Consider the following 16,470-nt stretch of genomic DNA (forward strand, 5'->3'; position numbering starts at 1 on the left):
TTATTTGCACAAAACCCATCCTTGAGATGAGGACTGTATATGGTGGCCAACTTCTATGCCCTCTCCTGGCATAGGGGCTCCACCCACCATACTAGGCCATCCCCCAGCCCTGTAACCATTTCCGGCATGTCTGGCAGGAAGCACCTGCCTGTGGTGGGATCTCTGGCACTCAGAAACATGTCCATCTGTTTCTGGAGATGTCTGGCCACAGGGGTCACCCGGCTGAGGAGGAGGGCATGCTGGTGCTCAGGGTCTTGGTGGCCTCAAGGAACAGCTTGAGGACCACCACAAGCTGGGACATGGCATCCCACTGCTGTCTGGATGCCAATGTCTCCGAGTTCCAGCATGTTGCCATGTCCTGTACCAGCCTGTGCTGCAGGAGCCCCAAGTCCTCCTGCTCACCCCACAGGAGCCTACTGCCCTTGACACTGTGGTGGAAGTGCCCAGCCACCTTCCTGCAGCTTTCCAACAGATTACGGAGAACAGACGGGAGGTGGGATAAAACTTGGTGCTGCCTATACCAAGGGCACCCCTCACAATCAGGTTGAAGATGTGCATGATGCAGCAGATGCCCTCAAATAATCCGTCATCGCGCACAGCCTTCACCATGTTGGCTCCCCCGTCCATGACCATGTAACCACAGGTGAGCTGGTGCCTGGCCAGCCACCCCTCCACCATGTGGTTCATGGCCTTTGTGATCTCTGCTGCCATGTGGGACTGGTCCAGGACTTGTGCATGAAGGAGGGCCCAGCAATACCCATCCTTCCCAGTTCCAGAAGCGCTGGCCGCTACTGTCCCTGTGGTTGCCCAACAGTGAGCCATCAGGGACAAGTAAGCGTGCACTCCACCATCGCTGGACCAAATGTCTGAGGTGAAGTGCACCACCTGTGACTCCACCTGGCACAGTCGCTCCAGCACTCTCTCCCTGCATGCCTGATACAGGAGGCACCACCCACCTCCTAAGAGTGGTGTGACACAGCAGCTTGTAGTACAGGACCACAAGGGCTATCAGCCTTTTGAACCCTACTTTTCCAAAAGGCTGAATGGCTGGTCATTCAATGCCACCATCTCACCGATGCAGTTGGTGATTTGGTTGGGCGTTGGAAACCTCCGCCTTGTGGTCCCATGCTTCCCCCACCCCACCTCCTCCATACTGGCCTGCCTAAACCTTTTGGGGGTGGGAGATGGAGAGCTTGCAGAAGCTCCAGCACCTCCAGCCTTCCGCTTGCCCCTGCTGCCTGTCTGCTGGGACCTGGGGGCCTCTGCCCTGAGTAGGACTGATTAGTGCTGCCTCCTTAGGTGCAGGAGCAGGCTGCTGGTGCTGTAGGGGTCAGGTGGTGGAGAGTGAGCCTCTGTCTGCTGCTTCACATCTTCATGCACACCCTTGGGAATCTCCTTCTCCTGACCCTCCACTACCCTGAGGACATCCAACACCTCTGATGTGAAGTCCATCAGCAGGCTCTGCTCTCCCAGTAGAGAAGATGGAGGAAGGGACATCTTTGCCTGCCCCACACCTTCCCCCACTGGGGAGAATGTGGGGCAGGTGAAGGGGCAGGTGGTATCATCCCTTCCAAGGTGCTGGGTGGAGTAGGAGGTGCTGGCGAAGGGGTAGGGTAGGGAAAACTGGATCCCTGGCTGAAATGCTGGCTGGAAGAGCACTTCTCCACCTGGGGGCTCAGTCAGGGTGGCTTCACCCCCCCCCCAAATCCTCCCCCATGGGGGAAGGCGTGGAGTAGGCAAGGAAAGGTCACCAACTGAAACACTGTCTGGAGGAACTCATATGGCCCACTGATATCATCCCCCCCCCCCATTTAGGCTCCTCATCGCTGTGTTAAAGTATATTACTTTAACACTGATGCAATGAATATGAACTTGAGCACACTCTGGGAGAGAGCGGAGGACAGGAAGGTCTGGTGTGCTATGGTCCATAGGGTCCATCGCATACCATATGTTTACAACTTGACAGGGTGCGATGTGTGTATGTGTGGGAAATCATATGAAAATTTCAAGCTGATTGGACAAACGATGCAAATTGTTGATGGATTTTAGAAGAGCCAGATCTGAATATCTGCCTTCTCCCACAAATGTTAACCCAACCCCGTTTAGGGTCGTTGTCCGAAAATCATAGCCAGAGCGGTTCATTAGGCCAGACGGGCTGTTCTGAAAAGCTTTGTGGCGACTCATGATTTACAGTCCTCTCATGTGCTAGCTGGGAATTCTTTTCTCTTCTCTCTTTCCATAAAAGAAAACCAGATCCCAAGCCCCCCCGCCCCCAAAAGGGAGAAGCAGGGGTCGTTTAAGTACAGAAATGAAAGCGAAAGTATAGCCTGCTTCCCCAGTGGCATGAGGCGGCGCGTTTTCCTCAGGCTTCTAGGGTGAGGATAAGTTTGAGAGAGGAGGAAAGGGGTGTGTTGTGCTTAGTTTACAGAATTGCACAATATCCTAGAACCAACACAGCAGAGGGCGGGGGGAAACTTTTTTCTTCAGTTTGCTGAGGTTGTTGTGAACTGAGCTCTGAACAGTTCCGCTTGGCAAGGAAAGGTCACCAACTGAAACACTGACTGGAGGAACTCATCTGGCCCACTGATATAATCCCCCCCCCCATTTAGGCTCCTCATCACTATGTTAAAGTATATTACTTGTCTTACTTCAAAATGTAGTAAACCAGTATGTTGTATTTGGAGGCCCTCCTGCTCATTCTGCTGAGTAAGACCTTGTATTGCCCCTGCAGTACGCCTCTTAATTTAGAGGTGCCAAGATAGTGATAAATCAGATCCAGGTTTACTTACAAGGAGTACTTTATTGAGTACCATCAGCACACAGGCCTTCTCTGTGGTGGCCCCCACTCTGTGGAACTCCCTCCCTAGGGAACTCCGCCATGCCCCCTCTTTAATGAGCTTCCGCCACGCATTAAAAAGTGGTTGTTCAGGCAGGCATTTGGGGTGGGTTAGGGTATTTTAGAAAATGTTTTTACTGTAGAATTTTATTGTTTTAAACTGTTTTATTATATACTTTGTACATTGCCCAGAGTGGCTGGATGACCAGCCAGATGGGCGATTAATACCCAATGGTTGGATCAGACAGCTTCTCTGAACCCAGAGCCGTGGGGTAAAATAGGTTTTATACCATACATGTTAGCAGTAAGGCAGCATGACAACAGCAAGCATTATTTAGCATTCATTGGGGCTTGCGTAACTCAGTGAAGCCATAAGCTATGCCGTGCAGGGCCACCCAAGACGGACAGGTCATGGCAGAGTTCTGACAAAATGTGGTCCACCGAAGAAGGAAATGGCAACCCATTCCAGTATTCTTGCTAAGAAAACCCCATGGAACGTATCACAAGGCTAAAAGATATGACGCTGGAAGATGAGCCCCTCAGGTCGGATGGTGTCCAATATACTACTGGGGAAGAGCAGAGGGAATTTCCAAGTAGCGCCAGAAAGAGTGAAGTGGCTGGGCCAAAGCCAAAAGGACACTCAGCTGTGGATGTGTCTGGTGGTGAAAAGAAAGTCTGATGCTGTAAAGAACAATATTGTTTAGGAACCTGGAATGTCAGATCAATGAATCAAGGTAAGCTGGAGGTGGTCAAACATGAGATGGCAACATCGACATCTTGGGAATCAGCGAACTAAAATGGACAAGCATGGGCGAATTTAATTCCGGTGACCATTATATCTACTACTGTAGGCAAGAATCCCTAAGAAGAAATGGAGTAGCACTCATAGTCAACAAAAGGGTGGGAAAAGCAATACTGGGGTACAATCTCAAAAACGATAGAATGATCTCAGCACGAATCCAAGGCAAACCATTCAACATCACAGTAATTCAAGTCTACGCCCCAACCACTGATGCTGAAGAAGCTGAGGTTGATCGGTTCTGTGAAGACCTACAACACCTTCTAGAACTAACACCAAAAAAAGATGTCCTCTTCATCATAGGGGATTGGAATGCTAAAGTAGGAAGTCAAGAAATCACCGGGATAACAGGCAAGCATGGCCTTGGTGTACAAAATGAAGCAGGACAAAGGCTAATAGAGTTTTGCCAAGAGAACACGCTGATCATAGCAAACACTCTTTTCCAACAGCACAAGAGGTGACTCTACACATGGACATCACCAGATGGTCAATATCGAAATCAGATTGATTATGTCCTTTGCAGCCAAAGATGGAGAAGCTCTATACAGTCAGTAAAAACAAGACCTGGAGCTGACTGTGGCTCAGATCATGAGCTGCTTCTTCCAAAATTTCGGCTTAAATTGAAGAACGTAGGGAAAACCACTAAACCGTTCAGGTATGACCTCAATCATATCCCTGATGAATATACAGTGGAGGTGACAAATAGATTTAAGGGATTAGACCTGATAGACAGACTGCCTGAGGAACTATGGACGGAGGTCCGTAACATGTTCAGGAGGCAGCAACTCAATCCATCCCAAAGAAAAAGAAATGCAAGAAAGCCAAGTGGCTGTCTGATCAGGCTTTACAAGTAGCTGAGGAAAGAATGGAAGCGAAAAGCAAGGGAGAAAGGGGAAGATATATCCAACTGAATGCAGAGTTCCAGAGAATAGCAAGGAGAGACAAGAAGGCCTTCTTAAATGAACAATGCAAAGAAATCAAGGAAAACAATAGAATGGGAAAGGCTAGAGATCTTTTCAAGAAAATCGGAAATCTCAAGGGAACGTTTTGTGCAAAGACGGGCATGATAAAGGACAAAGAAGGCAGGGACCTAACAGAAGCAGATGAGATTAAGAAGAGGTGGAACGAATACACAGAAGAACTATACAGGAAAGATCTTCATGTCCCTGATAGCCATGACAGTGCGGTCACTGAACTTGGGCCGGACATCCTCGAGAGTGAAGTCAAGTGGGCCTTAGGAAGCATTAGTAACAACAAAGCTAGCGGAGATGACAGTCTTCCAGCTGAGCTATTTAAAATCCTAAAAGATGATGCTGTTAAAGTGCTGCACTCAATATGCCAACAAATTTGGAACACTCAACAGTGTCCACAAGACTGGAAAAGGTCAGTTTACATTCCAATTCCAAACAAGGGCAATGCCGAAGAGTGTTCAAACTACCGTACAATTGCGCTCACTTCACATGCCAGCAAGGTTATGCTCAAAATCCTACAAGCTAGGCTTCAGCAGTATGTGAACCAAGAACTACCGGAAGTAGAAGCGGGGTTTCAAAGAGGCAGAGGAACTAGAGATCAAATCACCAACGTTCGCTGGATCATGGAGAAAGCAAGAGAATTCCAGAAAAACGTCTATTTCTGCTTCATTGACTACACTAAAGCCTTTGATTGTGTGGATCAGAACAAACTGTGGCAAATTCTTCAAGAGATGGGAGTACCAGACCACTTTACCTGTCTCCTGAGAAACCTGTACGGGGGTCAAGAAGCAACAGTAAGAACCGAACATGGAACAGTTCTTACCGTTTTGATTTGTTCAAAACTGGGAAAGGAGTATGACAAGGCTGTATATTGTCGCCCTGCTTATTTAATTTATATGCAGAGTACATCATGAGAAACGGCGGGTTGGATGAATCACAGGTCGGAATTAAGATCGCCGGGAGAATTATCAACAACCTCAGATACGCAGATGATACCACCCTAATGGCAGAAAGCGGAACAGGATCTAAAGAGCCTCTTGTTGAGGGTGAAAGAGGAGAGTGCAAAAGCTGGTTTGAAACTCAACATAAAAAAAACTAAGATCATGGCATCTGGCCCCATCACTTCCTGGCATATGGAAGGGGAAGAAATGGAAGCAGTGACAGATTTTATTTTCTTGGGCTCCAAGATCACTGCAGAAGGTGACTGCAGCCATGAAATTAAAAGGCGCTTGCTCCTTGGGAGGAAAGCTATGGCAAACCTAGACAGCATAGTAAGAAGCAGAGACATCACCTTGCCGACAAAGGTCCGTCTAATCAAAGCTATGGTTTTCCCAGTAGCAACGTATGGCTGTGAGAGCTGGACTATAAGGAAGGCTGAGCGCCGAAGAATTGATGCTTTTGAACTGTGGTGCTGGAGAAGACTCTTACGAGTCCCCTGGACTGCAAGGAGGTCAAATCAGTCAATCCTAAAGGAAATCAACCCTGACTGCTCATTGGAAGGACAGATACTGAAGCTGAAGCTGAAATATTTTGGCCACCTAATGCGAAGAGAAAACTCTCTGGAAAAGACCCTGATGCTGGGAAAGATTGAAGGTAACAGGAGAAGGGGACGGCAGAGGATGAGATGGCTAGATAGCATCACCGATGCAATGAATATGAACTTGAGCACACTGCGGGAGAGAGCGGAGGACAAGAAGGCCTGGCGTGCTATGGTCCATGGGGTCACGAAGAGTCGGACACAACTTAACAACTGAACAACAACAACTTTCTCAGCATAGGCTAACAGTGCTTGGTCAGAAGGGAAACAATCAGAGCTTCCCCAGCACAGACACCTGCAGCTTTAAGGCAAATAAGCTTCACTTCCCAGGAACATCTTGATAAGACATTCCAGCTCATTAGTATGGAATGTGCTGAGGCTAGGCTATCGACCTTTGATTCATCCTGGTAAATCAAGAGGCCTGTTAGGGAAAATAGCAGCCAACTGAACCAAAGTCAGAGAGCATTATGGATCATCTAAGACCCTCTAAAACTACTAATAGCTTAGTTCAGGCCTGGGGCCTTACAGACCCTGGACATCTGCCCAAAAGTCCTACCCTGATGGCACCTCTGCCTGGTATGAGCAACAACTTTTAGGCTGCTGATGATCCCTGCCACAGACCTATCTTACCTCAGCTTTGCCTCACTGTGTCCAGTCCCACTGTTGTCTTACTCCCAGGACTTAGCCCTTCCTTGGCAGAAGCTAGCTCAGGCAGAAAGATTTTACAGTTCCAACTGCTGTAGTGGTATCTTGGGTTCAATTTCTTACTCTAGCCTTATATATCTCTTTAAAACTGTTCTACCAGTGGTCATTTCCCAGTAGCAACGTATGGCTGTGAGAGCTGGACTATAAGGAAGGCTGAGCGCCGAAGAATTGATGCTTTCGAACTGTGGTGCTGGAGAAGACTCTTATGAGTCCTCTGGACTGCAAGGAGGTCAAATCAGTCAATCCTAAAGGAAATCAACCCTGAGTGCTCGTTGGAAGGACAGATACTGAAGCTGAAGCTCAAATATTTTGGCCACCTAATGTGAAGAGAAAAGTCACTGGAAAAGACCCTGATACTGGGAAAGATTGAAGGCAAAAGGAGAAGGGGATGGCAGAGGATGAGATGGCTAGATAGCATCACCAATGCAATGAATATGAACTTGAGCACACTCCGGGAGAGAGCGGAGGACAGGAAGGCCTAGTGTGCTATGGTCCATGGGGTCACGAAGAGTCGGACACGACTGAACAACAACAACCAGTGATCATTGTGAGACAGGGTGAAAGACATAAAATATAAGCTCCCATACTATATATAGTTATATGAATGTATGACCTATGAACCTTACAGTGTAATCCTATACATATTGACTCGGTAGTAAGGCCTATTAAGTTCAATAGGGCTTACTCCCAGGTAAGCTGGTATAGGACTGCGGCCTTAGATGGTGATTTGAATAATTCAACCAAGCAAACATAGCATTGGGTTGCTCTTTACTTTTATACAACATCAGACTAATCTCAAATTAGCTTTTATTCCTGCTTTCTTTCTGGTTTGGTTGCATATAGAGAAACATAATGTCAGGGTGCTTCCAGATGGAAAGTTCCTAACACTATTGATCAAAAGGCATTATGCAGCTATGCCATCTTTACTTCCTTAACAGATTTTGTGTGGTAAGAAAAATGACAGAAGCGGTGGGGAAACATGGGAAGGTCACAAATTAAAGATGACATTATCTGGACCCCTTGTAAAATTTAGTGAATGAGGCAGGATAGTTGCACAATAAAAGCCTCATCTGGAAGCACTTTTGGACAGGAAAATACCTCCAGCCTGGAGTGGTAGAGTGAAACAGGAACTTTGTTTACACTGCAGAGACTCAATCTTAGAAGGGCAACTTAATACTCTCTGAGTTTCATCATAAAAATAAATGGGATTTCTTCTGTTTACATTGTATAGAATGAGTGTTATGTCTTTATAGGATTTGGGACCTAGGGTTTATAGCTACCTTTCATGTCTCACAAATTTTGTAACCGAACAGTATAATGTGCATGTCTACTTAGAAGTAAGTCCCATTGATCTGAATGGGGCTTATACACAGGTAGATGGATATAGGATTGCAGCCCCAGACCTTTGCTTTTGAAAAATGAAATGCAGTAGCAGCTAGAAATCCAAATATGATTTTCAGAGTGTATAATTTAATTGTCTGGTTTTACAGTATTTCCCCTTCTCAATGCATATCTTTTATCTGTGTGGTTCACAGAACAATAAAAAAACCTGCCCAATAGTGTATTTTGGGCAGGTTTTTTTATTGTTCTGTGAACCACACAGATAAAAAAAAAAAACAGAAAGGCCTGGCGTGCTATGGTCCATGGGGTCACGAAGAGTCGGACACGACTGAACGACTGAACAACAATAGTGTATTTAGTTCAGCAGGAGTAGCTTTTAAAAGAAGTAAGGTTATGATTATGGTGGGGCACAGTGAGTTTGGAAAGGAAAGGAAAGCTGAGGTGTGAAGAACAAGGTTCTTTCATATAGTTATATTACCAATTACATAAACTATTAAAAATGGAGATATTCTAGCCTCAGCAAAACAACTGAGGCTGCCTGAAGGGCTGTTATTGGAACTACAGGATGTTTATGTGTTCTTCCTAAATGAAGTCATATACTTGCAGTATTCAATTTCTCCTCACATTAAACTCTCCCGCATCCCTCGGCTTAAGGCAATTGGCTGTGTTTACGAATGTGTGTATGTGTGGGAAATCATATGAAAATTTCAAGCTGATCGATGCAAATTGTTGCTGGATTTTAGAAGAGCCAAATCTGAAAATCTGCCTTCTCCCACAAACGTTAACCCAACCCCGTTTAGGGTCGTTGTCCGAAAATCATAGCCAGAGCGGTTCATTAGGCCAGACCGGCTGTTCTGAAAGGCTTTGTGGCGACTCATGATTTACAGTCCTCTCATGTGCTAGCTGGGAATTCTTTTCTCTTCTCTCTTTCCATAAAAGAAAACCAGATCCCAAGCCCCCCCGCCCCCAAAAGGGAGAAGCAGGGGTCGTTTAAGTACAAAAATGAAAGCGAAAGGATAGGCTGCTTCCCCCGTGGCGTGAGGCGGCGCGTTTTCCTCGGGCTTCTAGGGTTGAGGATAAGTTCGAGAGAGGAGGGAAGGGGTGTGTTGCGCTTCGTTTACAGAATTGCACAATATCCTAGAACCATTTTCTTCAGTTTGCTGAGGTTGTTGTGAACCGAGCTCTGAACAGTTCCGCTTTGTGGTGGAGCCTGAGGAGGAGACGTCTTTGTGGGCGAAGTGCCGTCGGATTAGGTGTGTGACTGTGAATTTTAACAAGCGGGAAATTCTCTCTTATCGGCGAAGGGAACTATCCCGCCCCCGCCCCCCGATTTTGTAAGGCGGGAAATAAAAGCCTTGAGTGCGAGTTTTTATCTGAATTATTTACGCAGCCCGCTCTCTCTATGGGAGGAGGTCTTACGTGGGGCCGGGAGGAAGGTTCGGTGAAATGGGTGGAACGGAACTAGGGTGAGCGCAACTGGCTTGCGCGCGGCGAGGAGAGCGGCGTGCGGTCGTGCCAGTATCTCTCCTCCTCCACATTCGGGCTGGGGACACTTTGTGAGGCGGAGGAGAGGTTTCTGCAGGTGCGCGCCCGAAACTACTGCGGCCTCTTCTCGTTTGCCCTCCTCTCTTTCCAAACGGGGTCAACTGAGCGATCAAGAGAAACGGCCCGCCAGCGGGAGAAAGGTGACGCGCGCGCCCTAGTTCGCCCACGGGACTGTTTTTTCGCGGGGGTGGGGCGCTACGTGTGAAGGCGGCAAAAAGCGGCACGCGCCGCTGGCCCCCGCCTGAGGCCCCCTCGCTCAAGCGTTGCGACTTCAGGCGCTTTGTGACTTCACTGGCGGGGCGCTCACTCGCCCGTGCGGCCCCGCGCAGCCTCTCTCGCCTCCATGTCTGGCCGCGGCGGGGAGAGGCAGCCGCTGATCTCTCGCGGGAGCCGCTGGTGGCGCAGGATGCCCTGCTTCACGCAAGGGGCGGCCTTCATCCCGGCGCTGCTGGTCTCCTGGTCTTCGGCCGCCTTCATCATCTCCTACGTGATCGCCGTCCTCGCCGGCCACGTGGAGCCGCTCTTCCCGTACATAAGGTGAGGCACGAAGGCGGGGCTGGGGGGAACGGGGCGCCCTCACTCGGCCGAGTCGGAGCGCCGGAACCGGTGGGGCGGGTCGCTTGGTGCACACGTGCCCCGGCAAACCAGGGCTTTGAATCAGCAGAATCAAGCGAGAGAAGCCGCGAGGGAAGGGTGTCTGAATGCTGTCGCGGGTGGGGAGGGTGGAGCGCAACTCCCTGCATGTAGAAGATTAGCTTGTCTGGGAGAGGGCTAGGCTGAACCTTTTTCCTTGGCATTCTAGTTTCCTGTGAACAGGGAATTTTAATCCAGCAGGGGAGTATTCAGACAAGCAACTTTATCCCTGCACCCCGAAGTGGCACAGTCAAGCAAGAAAAGTTGGTCACTTGATTCTGATGATAGTATAAACTGGCCTAGAAGGAGGTGGGAATGTGCTGATGGAGTGGACTGGTTCAAACTGGAGGTGCTAATTCTTGACATGGAGGCAGTTTTGCTTTTGTTTCGGGGAAACATTCAAAAGTGGTGCCCCCCAGTAGCAGTCTGAAATAATACAGGCCACTGAATGGTCTCATTCTACTGCATGTGTAGACCTGGCCTGCAAGGAGTTCTAAAGTTTAAGGATGTGATTCCAACTATACATACAATGTATTCTTAAGCATGTTTATTCAGAAGCAAGCCACATTTTTTTTGTATTAACACTTTTTATTCAGATCTTTAATTTTTTCTCACAGCAACATAACTTGTAAGATACATTCAAAACAAAAACAATTACACAACCACAACTAAAACAAAACAATGAATGAATGAATAAATAAAACAAAAATAATACAATCGTATAGCAGTCCATGTAGTTCTAGGTACGTTGACCAGAAGTTGGTGTATTCAGAGTTGTCAGTGATAGTATGTTCTTTCGAAGGTTCCAAGAGCTGTGAGGCTTTCTGTTCATTGTACTGTAGGTAGAGTAGATTTCTCTTTCCAGTCTTGGAGTATCATCTTCTTGGCCACCATGAAGGCCCATAATGCCTATTTTCTAGTTTTGAAGCCACTTTGATTTCAGTGGGATTTATATTCTCTATTAAGCTGGTTTAGAATTGCAGCTTAAAATAATGGTGAGTTCTGTTGAAATTACTGGGAAGTACGGCCACAATTAACACAATCCTATATAAATGTAATCCGAATGAATGCTGCAATCCTATGCACATTTACCTGAGAGTAAGCCCCACTTAGTAGACATATATAAGATTGCATTGTAAGACCCACTGTGTTTGAGGAGACTTATTCCCAAGGAACTATACATGTGATTGCAGCCTAAGTGTTAATAACCTGATTTCTTACTCCTAAGTAAGAGCAGCTCAACAATTGAACCATTTACTTAAAGGGGTGGTGGGCTCTCCCTCGCTTGAGATCTGCCAGCAAAGGCTGGACAGCCATCTGTTGGGGGATGGTCTAGCTCTAGATTTCTTACACCAAGTACAAGATTAGACTAGATGGCCTTCAAGACCTCCTCCAACTCTGTTATTCTAAGTGTGCACAGGACTGTAGCCCAGTCCTAACCCCATTTCTTTAGAAGCAATTCCCACTGATTTCTATAGGAAATCCTTTCTGGTAGGTATGTTTAAGATTAGAACTTTAGGTTCCTATAATAGGGAGTAAGTCTCATTTAACTCAGTGAGTTAAGTCTATAGGATTGGGCTGTATATGTTGCACAGAAGGGAGAAAGGCACTGGCTCACTATAATACAGTGGTGGGGAAAACAGCACTTTGGTGAAATCCTCCCTCATATGTAGGGTTTGCCTTTCTTGGTGGGTCTTGTTCCTTTAACAGGGGTACAGAAACTCCTTTAGCCTGAGGGCCAAATTCTTTCAGAGAAGCTTTCAGGGGCCGCATTCCAGTGGCGGGCACAGCTGAAGGCAAAAGGGGCAGCACCAAAATACCAGCTTATTTATTTATTTCATTTCTGTACCACCCAATAGCCAAAGCTATTTTAGCTTAAAGCCCTTACTGCCAGTAACTATTTCAACCTTCTAGAATGGGGAAAAAACGGCACAAAAACCGAGAAACCATCAAACAATTGGTGGTTGGGGAAAAGGGCTGGAGTCAGGGAAAGGGGGTGGGGCCATCTGGGGAATCCCAGATGCCCCCCCCACCTGAGATTCTGTCCCCCTGTTGCAGAAATTTAACTGTGGGCAGAAATTTAACATTGAAACGTTTTCCATCCTTGCATCACCATGCAATTGAAGCAGCAGCACATGTTGGCTTTCTTCCTGTCCGGTAGTCATTAAAAGAATAGATCCTCTATCAAGAAGAAATGGCAACCCTACTAGTTGTGTGTTAAGTGAGTTTGAGTAAGCCCCTTTTAAGGGTGAAGGAAATACTCTATGAACTGGCAAATAAGCATTCTTTCAATGACCCCATGTGCCTCCATAGAGTTTAAATAAATGGTCCAAAGCAGAACAACTAAGAATGTAACAAATTTAGTGACTTGTCCACACAAATAGTTATTTCAGTTTAACAGATCCAGTTTAAGTCATTAGTGTCCTTTAATGTCTGTACTGTTCAGACTGAGAGAAGAGTTAAAACTAAGGTAAAAACAGTTATATGGACTGCTCTTAAAGGAGCAGTTATATGCTAACAATATACTCGTCCAAGTGCTGTCTGAGTCAGGCACCTCCTTCGTATGCCATCCCTCTAGGGCAGTGAGCAGCATGAAGGATAATTCAGGTGGCGCACAGAGGAGTTTCTCCTCAGTGTGCTGGCCAAGATGGGCGCCTCCTTCGTGCATTGTTTGCTGTCCCCATGGAGTGGTGAATGATGTGTGAAGAATAACACAGCCGGCACATGAAGGAACTTCTCCTCCATGCACTGGCTGATTCGGGCACCTCTTTCGCACCACATTTGTCTCCATGCTACTCACTGTCCCTTGGGAGTGGTGTGCGAAGGGGAATCCCTAACGCTGTCTCCAGTCGGAGATAACATTGGGGATTCTTCTCTTGGGGCCTGGGAGGGTGTGGAGTGTGGGAGGGAAAGCTCCACAGGTTGGATTGGAATCGTTGGCGGGCTGGATATTTGACACTCCTGGCTTGACACCTGCTTTGTTGGTTCATAGATGTGTCAGGCCCATTCTTTCCCTTCCCAGAGTGCTTTTGTTCACCACAGTGAGTATGGCTATTTGCTGTGTAGGGATCTGAGTTTAAAAACAACCCCTGGGATTTTCCTAACTGAAGACACAAATAGGTAAATAGGAACTTTTTCCTCCTGTATACCAGTTCCATCTATGTTAGTCTCAGTTTCTAATAACTTACATTACACCAATGGGGTTTTTAAATAATTCTGAAAGTACATAGGAAGTACCTTATATTGAGTCAGACCATCGGTCCATCTAGCCCAGTATTGTCGACGCCGACTGGCAGTGGCTCTCCAGGGTTTTAGGTGGGATTTTTTCCTGCCTTGCCAGAGATAGAACCTGGTACCTTCTTCATGCAAAGCATATGCTCTACCACTGCCCCTCCCCAAAGGTCTGTGGAAACTTTTGCCCCACAGTAGCGAAACAGCTTTTCCTATCCAAAGCAGGAGAAGTTATAATTCGACTTTGTAGCCAATTGATGGAGAGAAGAGGGAGAGAGGATCACCTGCAGATATGGTGTTTCTATGCTAATACATAAATTATAGACAGTTTGCACTCTATGGCATGGTCCCTCAGCAACAGAACTAAATGCCGGAATTCATGTTTCCAAAATTACAAATGTTACCACTTTTTAAAAATTTTTCCTGGAGATTCTGTGCAGAATCCCTTTTCCTTCACCTCTCCCCTCATGATCTTGTTGACTCCGGAAACCCATGGGTATCTGCTGTGACTGGACCAGCCCTGATACGTTGTTTTTGTGGCTGATGTGCAGAAGAAGCCTCTCACATTTTGAAGGTAAGCGAATGAAGGCACGCAAAGTCCTTACTTGCTACAGGGTAACCTCAAAATATTTTTCTGTGCCATGCTAGGATTAAGAGTGAAGAATGCATTTGCATTAATCAGAACTTGATTAAAAAGGAGTATTGCCTATGAGGGAAGAATGGACCGTGCTTGTTTTTGTGATCAGTGAACTGAGTGATCAGTGTTTTGGCCCATTATGACTCCCATCACCTGAGATGAATAGATTTTGAGCCTGTGGACAGACACATTTAGAAATGTGAGAAACTGTTGTGAGCACCACCACAAAATGGCTGCCATAAGGGATGTATGGCTAGTTACAAAATGGTTGTTATGGGGGCATGCTTAATAAACAGTTTAAGGCAGAGATAGGGTCTGAGCTCCAAACACAAAAGCTCTCCTTTAAACCCATAGTTCTCCGCTCCAACAGAAGGTAAGCCAGTTTCCCCAAATTTCCTCTAAATAAATTCCTCAGAAATTGATTGATTCCCCCAAATTAATAAGACCACTCCCAAATCAATTTCCCCCCCACTATTTCCTGTTCAATTAACTCTCGGTCTGTTCCATTTTGCCTCTGTCAATCCAACCCGCCGCCACCACTTTCTTTGACAGCTAATTCACCTCCTCCTCAGTCTCTCTCTGTGTCTCCCCATTGATCACCACCCGGATACATACCCTTTCTGGATCAGCCACCCTCAAACATCCTTTTCTCTCAGAATCACCCCCAATATTTACTTACTTTCCTCTCATGAACATGGACACACACAGAGACATACACACTTACCATACACATACCACACAGACATACACACACATCCCCCCCCCCACACACACACATCCTCCTCTTGTCCACCTAGTCTTGCTCAGTAGTCCTACCTGCTCACTCTCACCCAGGCTTGGTCACCATACTGTCATCCTTGGTTATCTCCAAAGCCACTCTTCTGCCCTCCCATCTAAACATGGGGCCAGGGACACTCTGAGGAGATAAGGTGGCTAGCAGTTGTAGCCTCAGCAAGCACTGTGCCCAGCCATCCTGAAAAACGTGTTGTTGTTTTTTAACAGTTGCAAGATGAAGAGGAGGAAGAGTCTCACAGGCTCGGTGGGCACCACGTTGGGGAAACCTAAAATAGTTGAGCAAATGCAAAACTGAACATAACTTTTATTTGCAGTATTTTACCGTGTTTAACCTTCATTTCAACCGTATGGGCTTACAAGTTTTGTCAGAATCTGGCCTAAAGCTAAGCTTTTTGGAGCAGGAATTTTGGTTTGGTGGTGTTTCATCTTAACACAATGGAAACTGACTTCCAACGTGGGCTTTTGTTTTATTGCTTTTCAAGTATATGATAGAGATGGAAATCTATTTTACTGAGATGGTAAACTGTTTATAGCTTAATTGCACTGTAATAAGGAAGGTAGAAGTACAAAACCACATAATGGAAATCCTCTATTAATTTTTTGAACTTTTAAAAATTGCAAACCTTGATAAACATGTGATATCCTGTAATCAGAAGTATAACTCATGAATTTGATAAAAATGAAAGTGTTTTCTAATCTGTTCAGAAAGTAACAGAAATGTGGTTTTGAGGCATAGATTATTATAACAAATTATAATGAAGTGCACTGATTATGCTTAATGATTAATGACATACCAATTTTTGATAAGCATATAACACATTTCTATAATTTTCCTTAATATTTAATTCTTTTCTATGGTCCAGGTTGCTGGATTAGGAATTTACTGTTGAATAAAAATGGACGGATGTTGTAATGTAAAATGTTGTTTCACAGGGGCCATTCAGTTATAACATGGCTTTTGGCAACACTTCATCGTAACGGTAAACTGCCGTTATATCCGAACAGAGCCGCTATAATGAACTTGACTTGTTTACTGGAGAATCACAAAGTATAATTATAGAAGGAGCACGTTTCAAAGCAAAAGGACACTGAAATGTTTTACTTCATTATTCTGAAATAATTGGATTCTCTCTAAACCTATTATCCAACCACTTCTTTATTTTTTATTTACTTACTGTAGTCAGGCTTTAAAATAACTATTATCACATTCTGACTTCTTTTCATCCACAGTTTCCTGACTCCTCTCTCCATTTTTAAATGTACATAACTTTTATAATTATGTGCTGTGTTTTCAAATTACTTTGATCCTTCAGTTGCACAAGGCCACAGAGCAGACACATGAGTAATTCCATACATTTAAGCTTCGGGTATTTATTAGTTGTTGTTGTTCAGTCGTGTCCAACTCTTTGTGACCCCATGGACCATAGCACGCCAGGCCTT

At 45.9% G+C, this 16,470-nt stretch overlaps 1 protein-coding gene across 7 annotated transcripts in view; it reads left to right on the top strand.

Moving 5' to 3' along the window:
* The first annotated feature begins 9,672 nt into the window (after window positions 1–9,672).
* Window positions 9,673–16,470, top strand: part of DRAM1 (DNA damage regulated autophagy modulator 1) — a 51,191-nt gene continuing 44,393 nt past the window's right edge. For 6 of the 7 annotated variants that reach the window (XR_014784260.1, XM_084809567.1, XM_084809566.1 and 3 more), the window contains exon 1: window positions 9,673–10,271. Coding sequence is in view for 5 of the 7 variants with exons in the window: in XM_084809567.1 (XP_084665693.1) it covers window positions 10,078–10,271 (194 nt within the window). In the remaining 2 variants the exon portion in view is untranslated. The other variant, XM_084809570.1, reaches the window with a different exon arrangement.

The sequence above is a fragment of the Heloderma suspectum genome, chromosome 7 (genome assembly GCF_057233095.1).
Source record: "Heloderma suspectum isolate Gila_16-S chromosome 7, 16-S_ref, whole genome shotgun sequence".
Lineage (NCBI taxonomy): Eukaryota > Metazoa > Chordata > Lepidosauria > Squamata > Helodermatidae > Heloderma > Heloderma suspectum.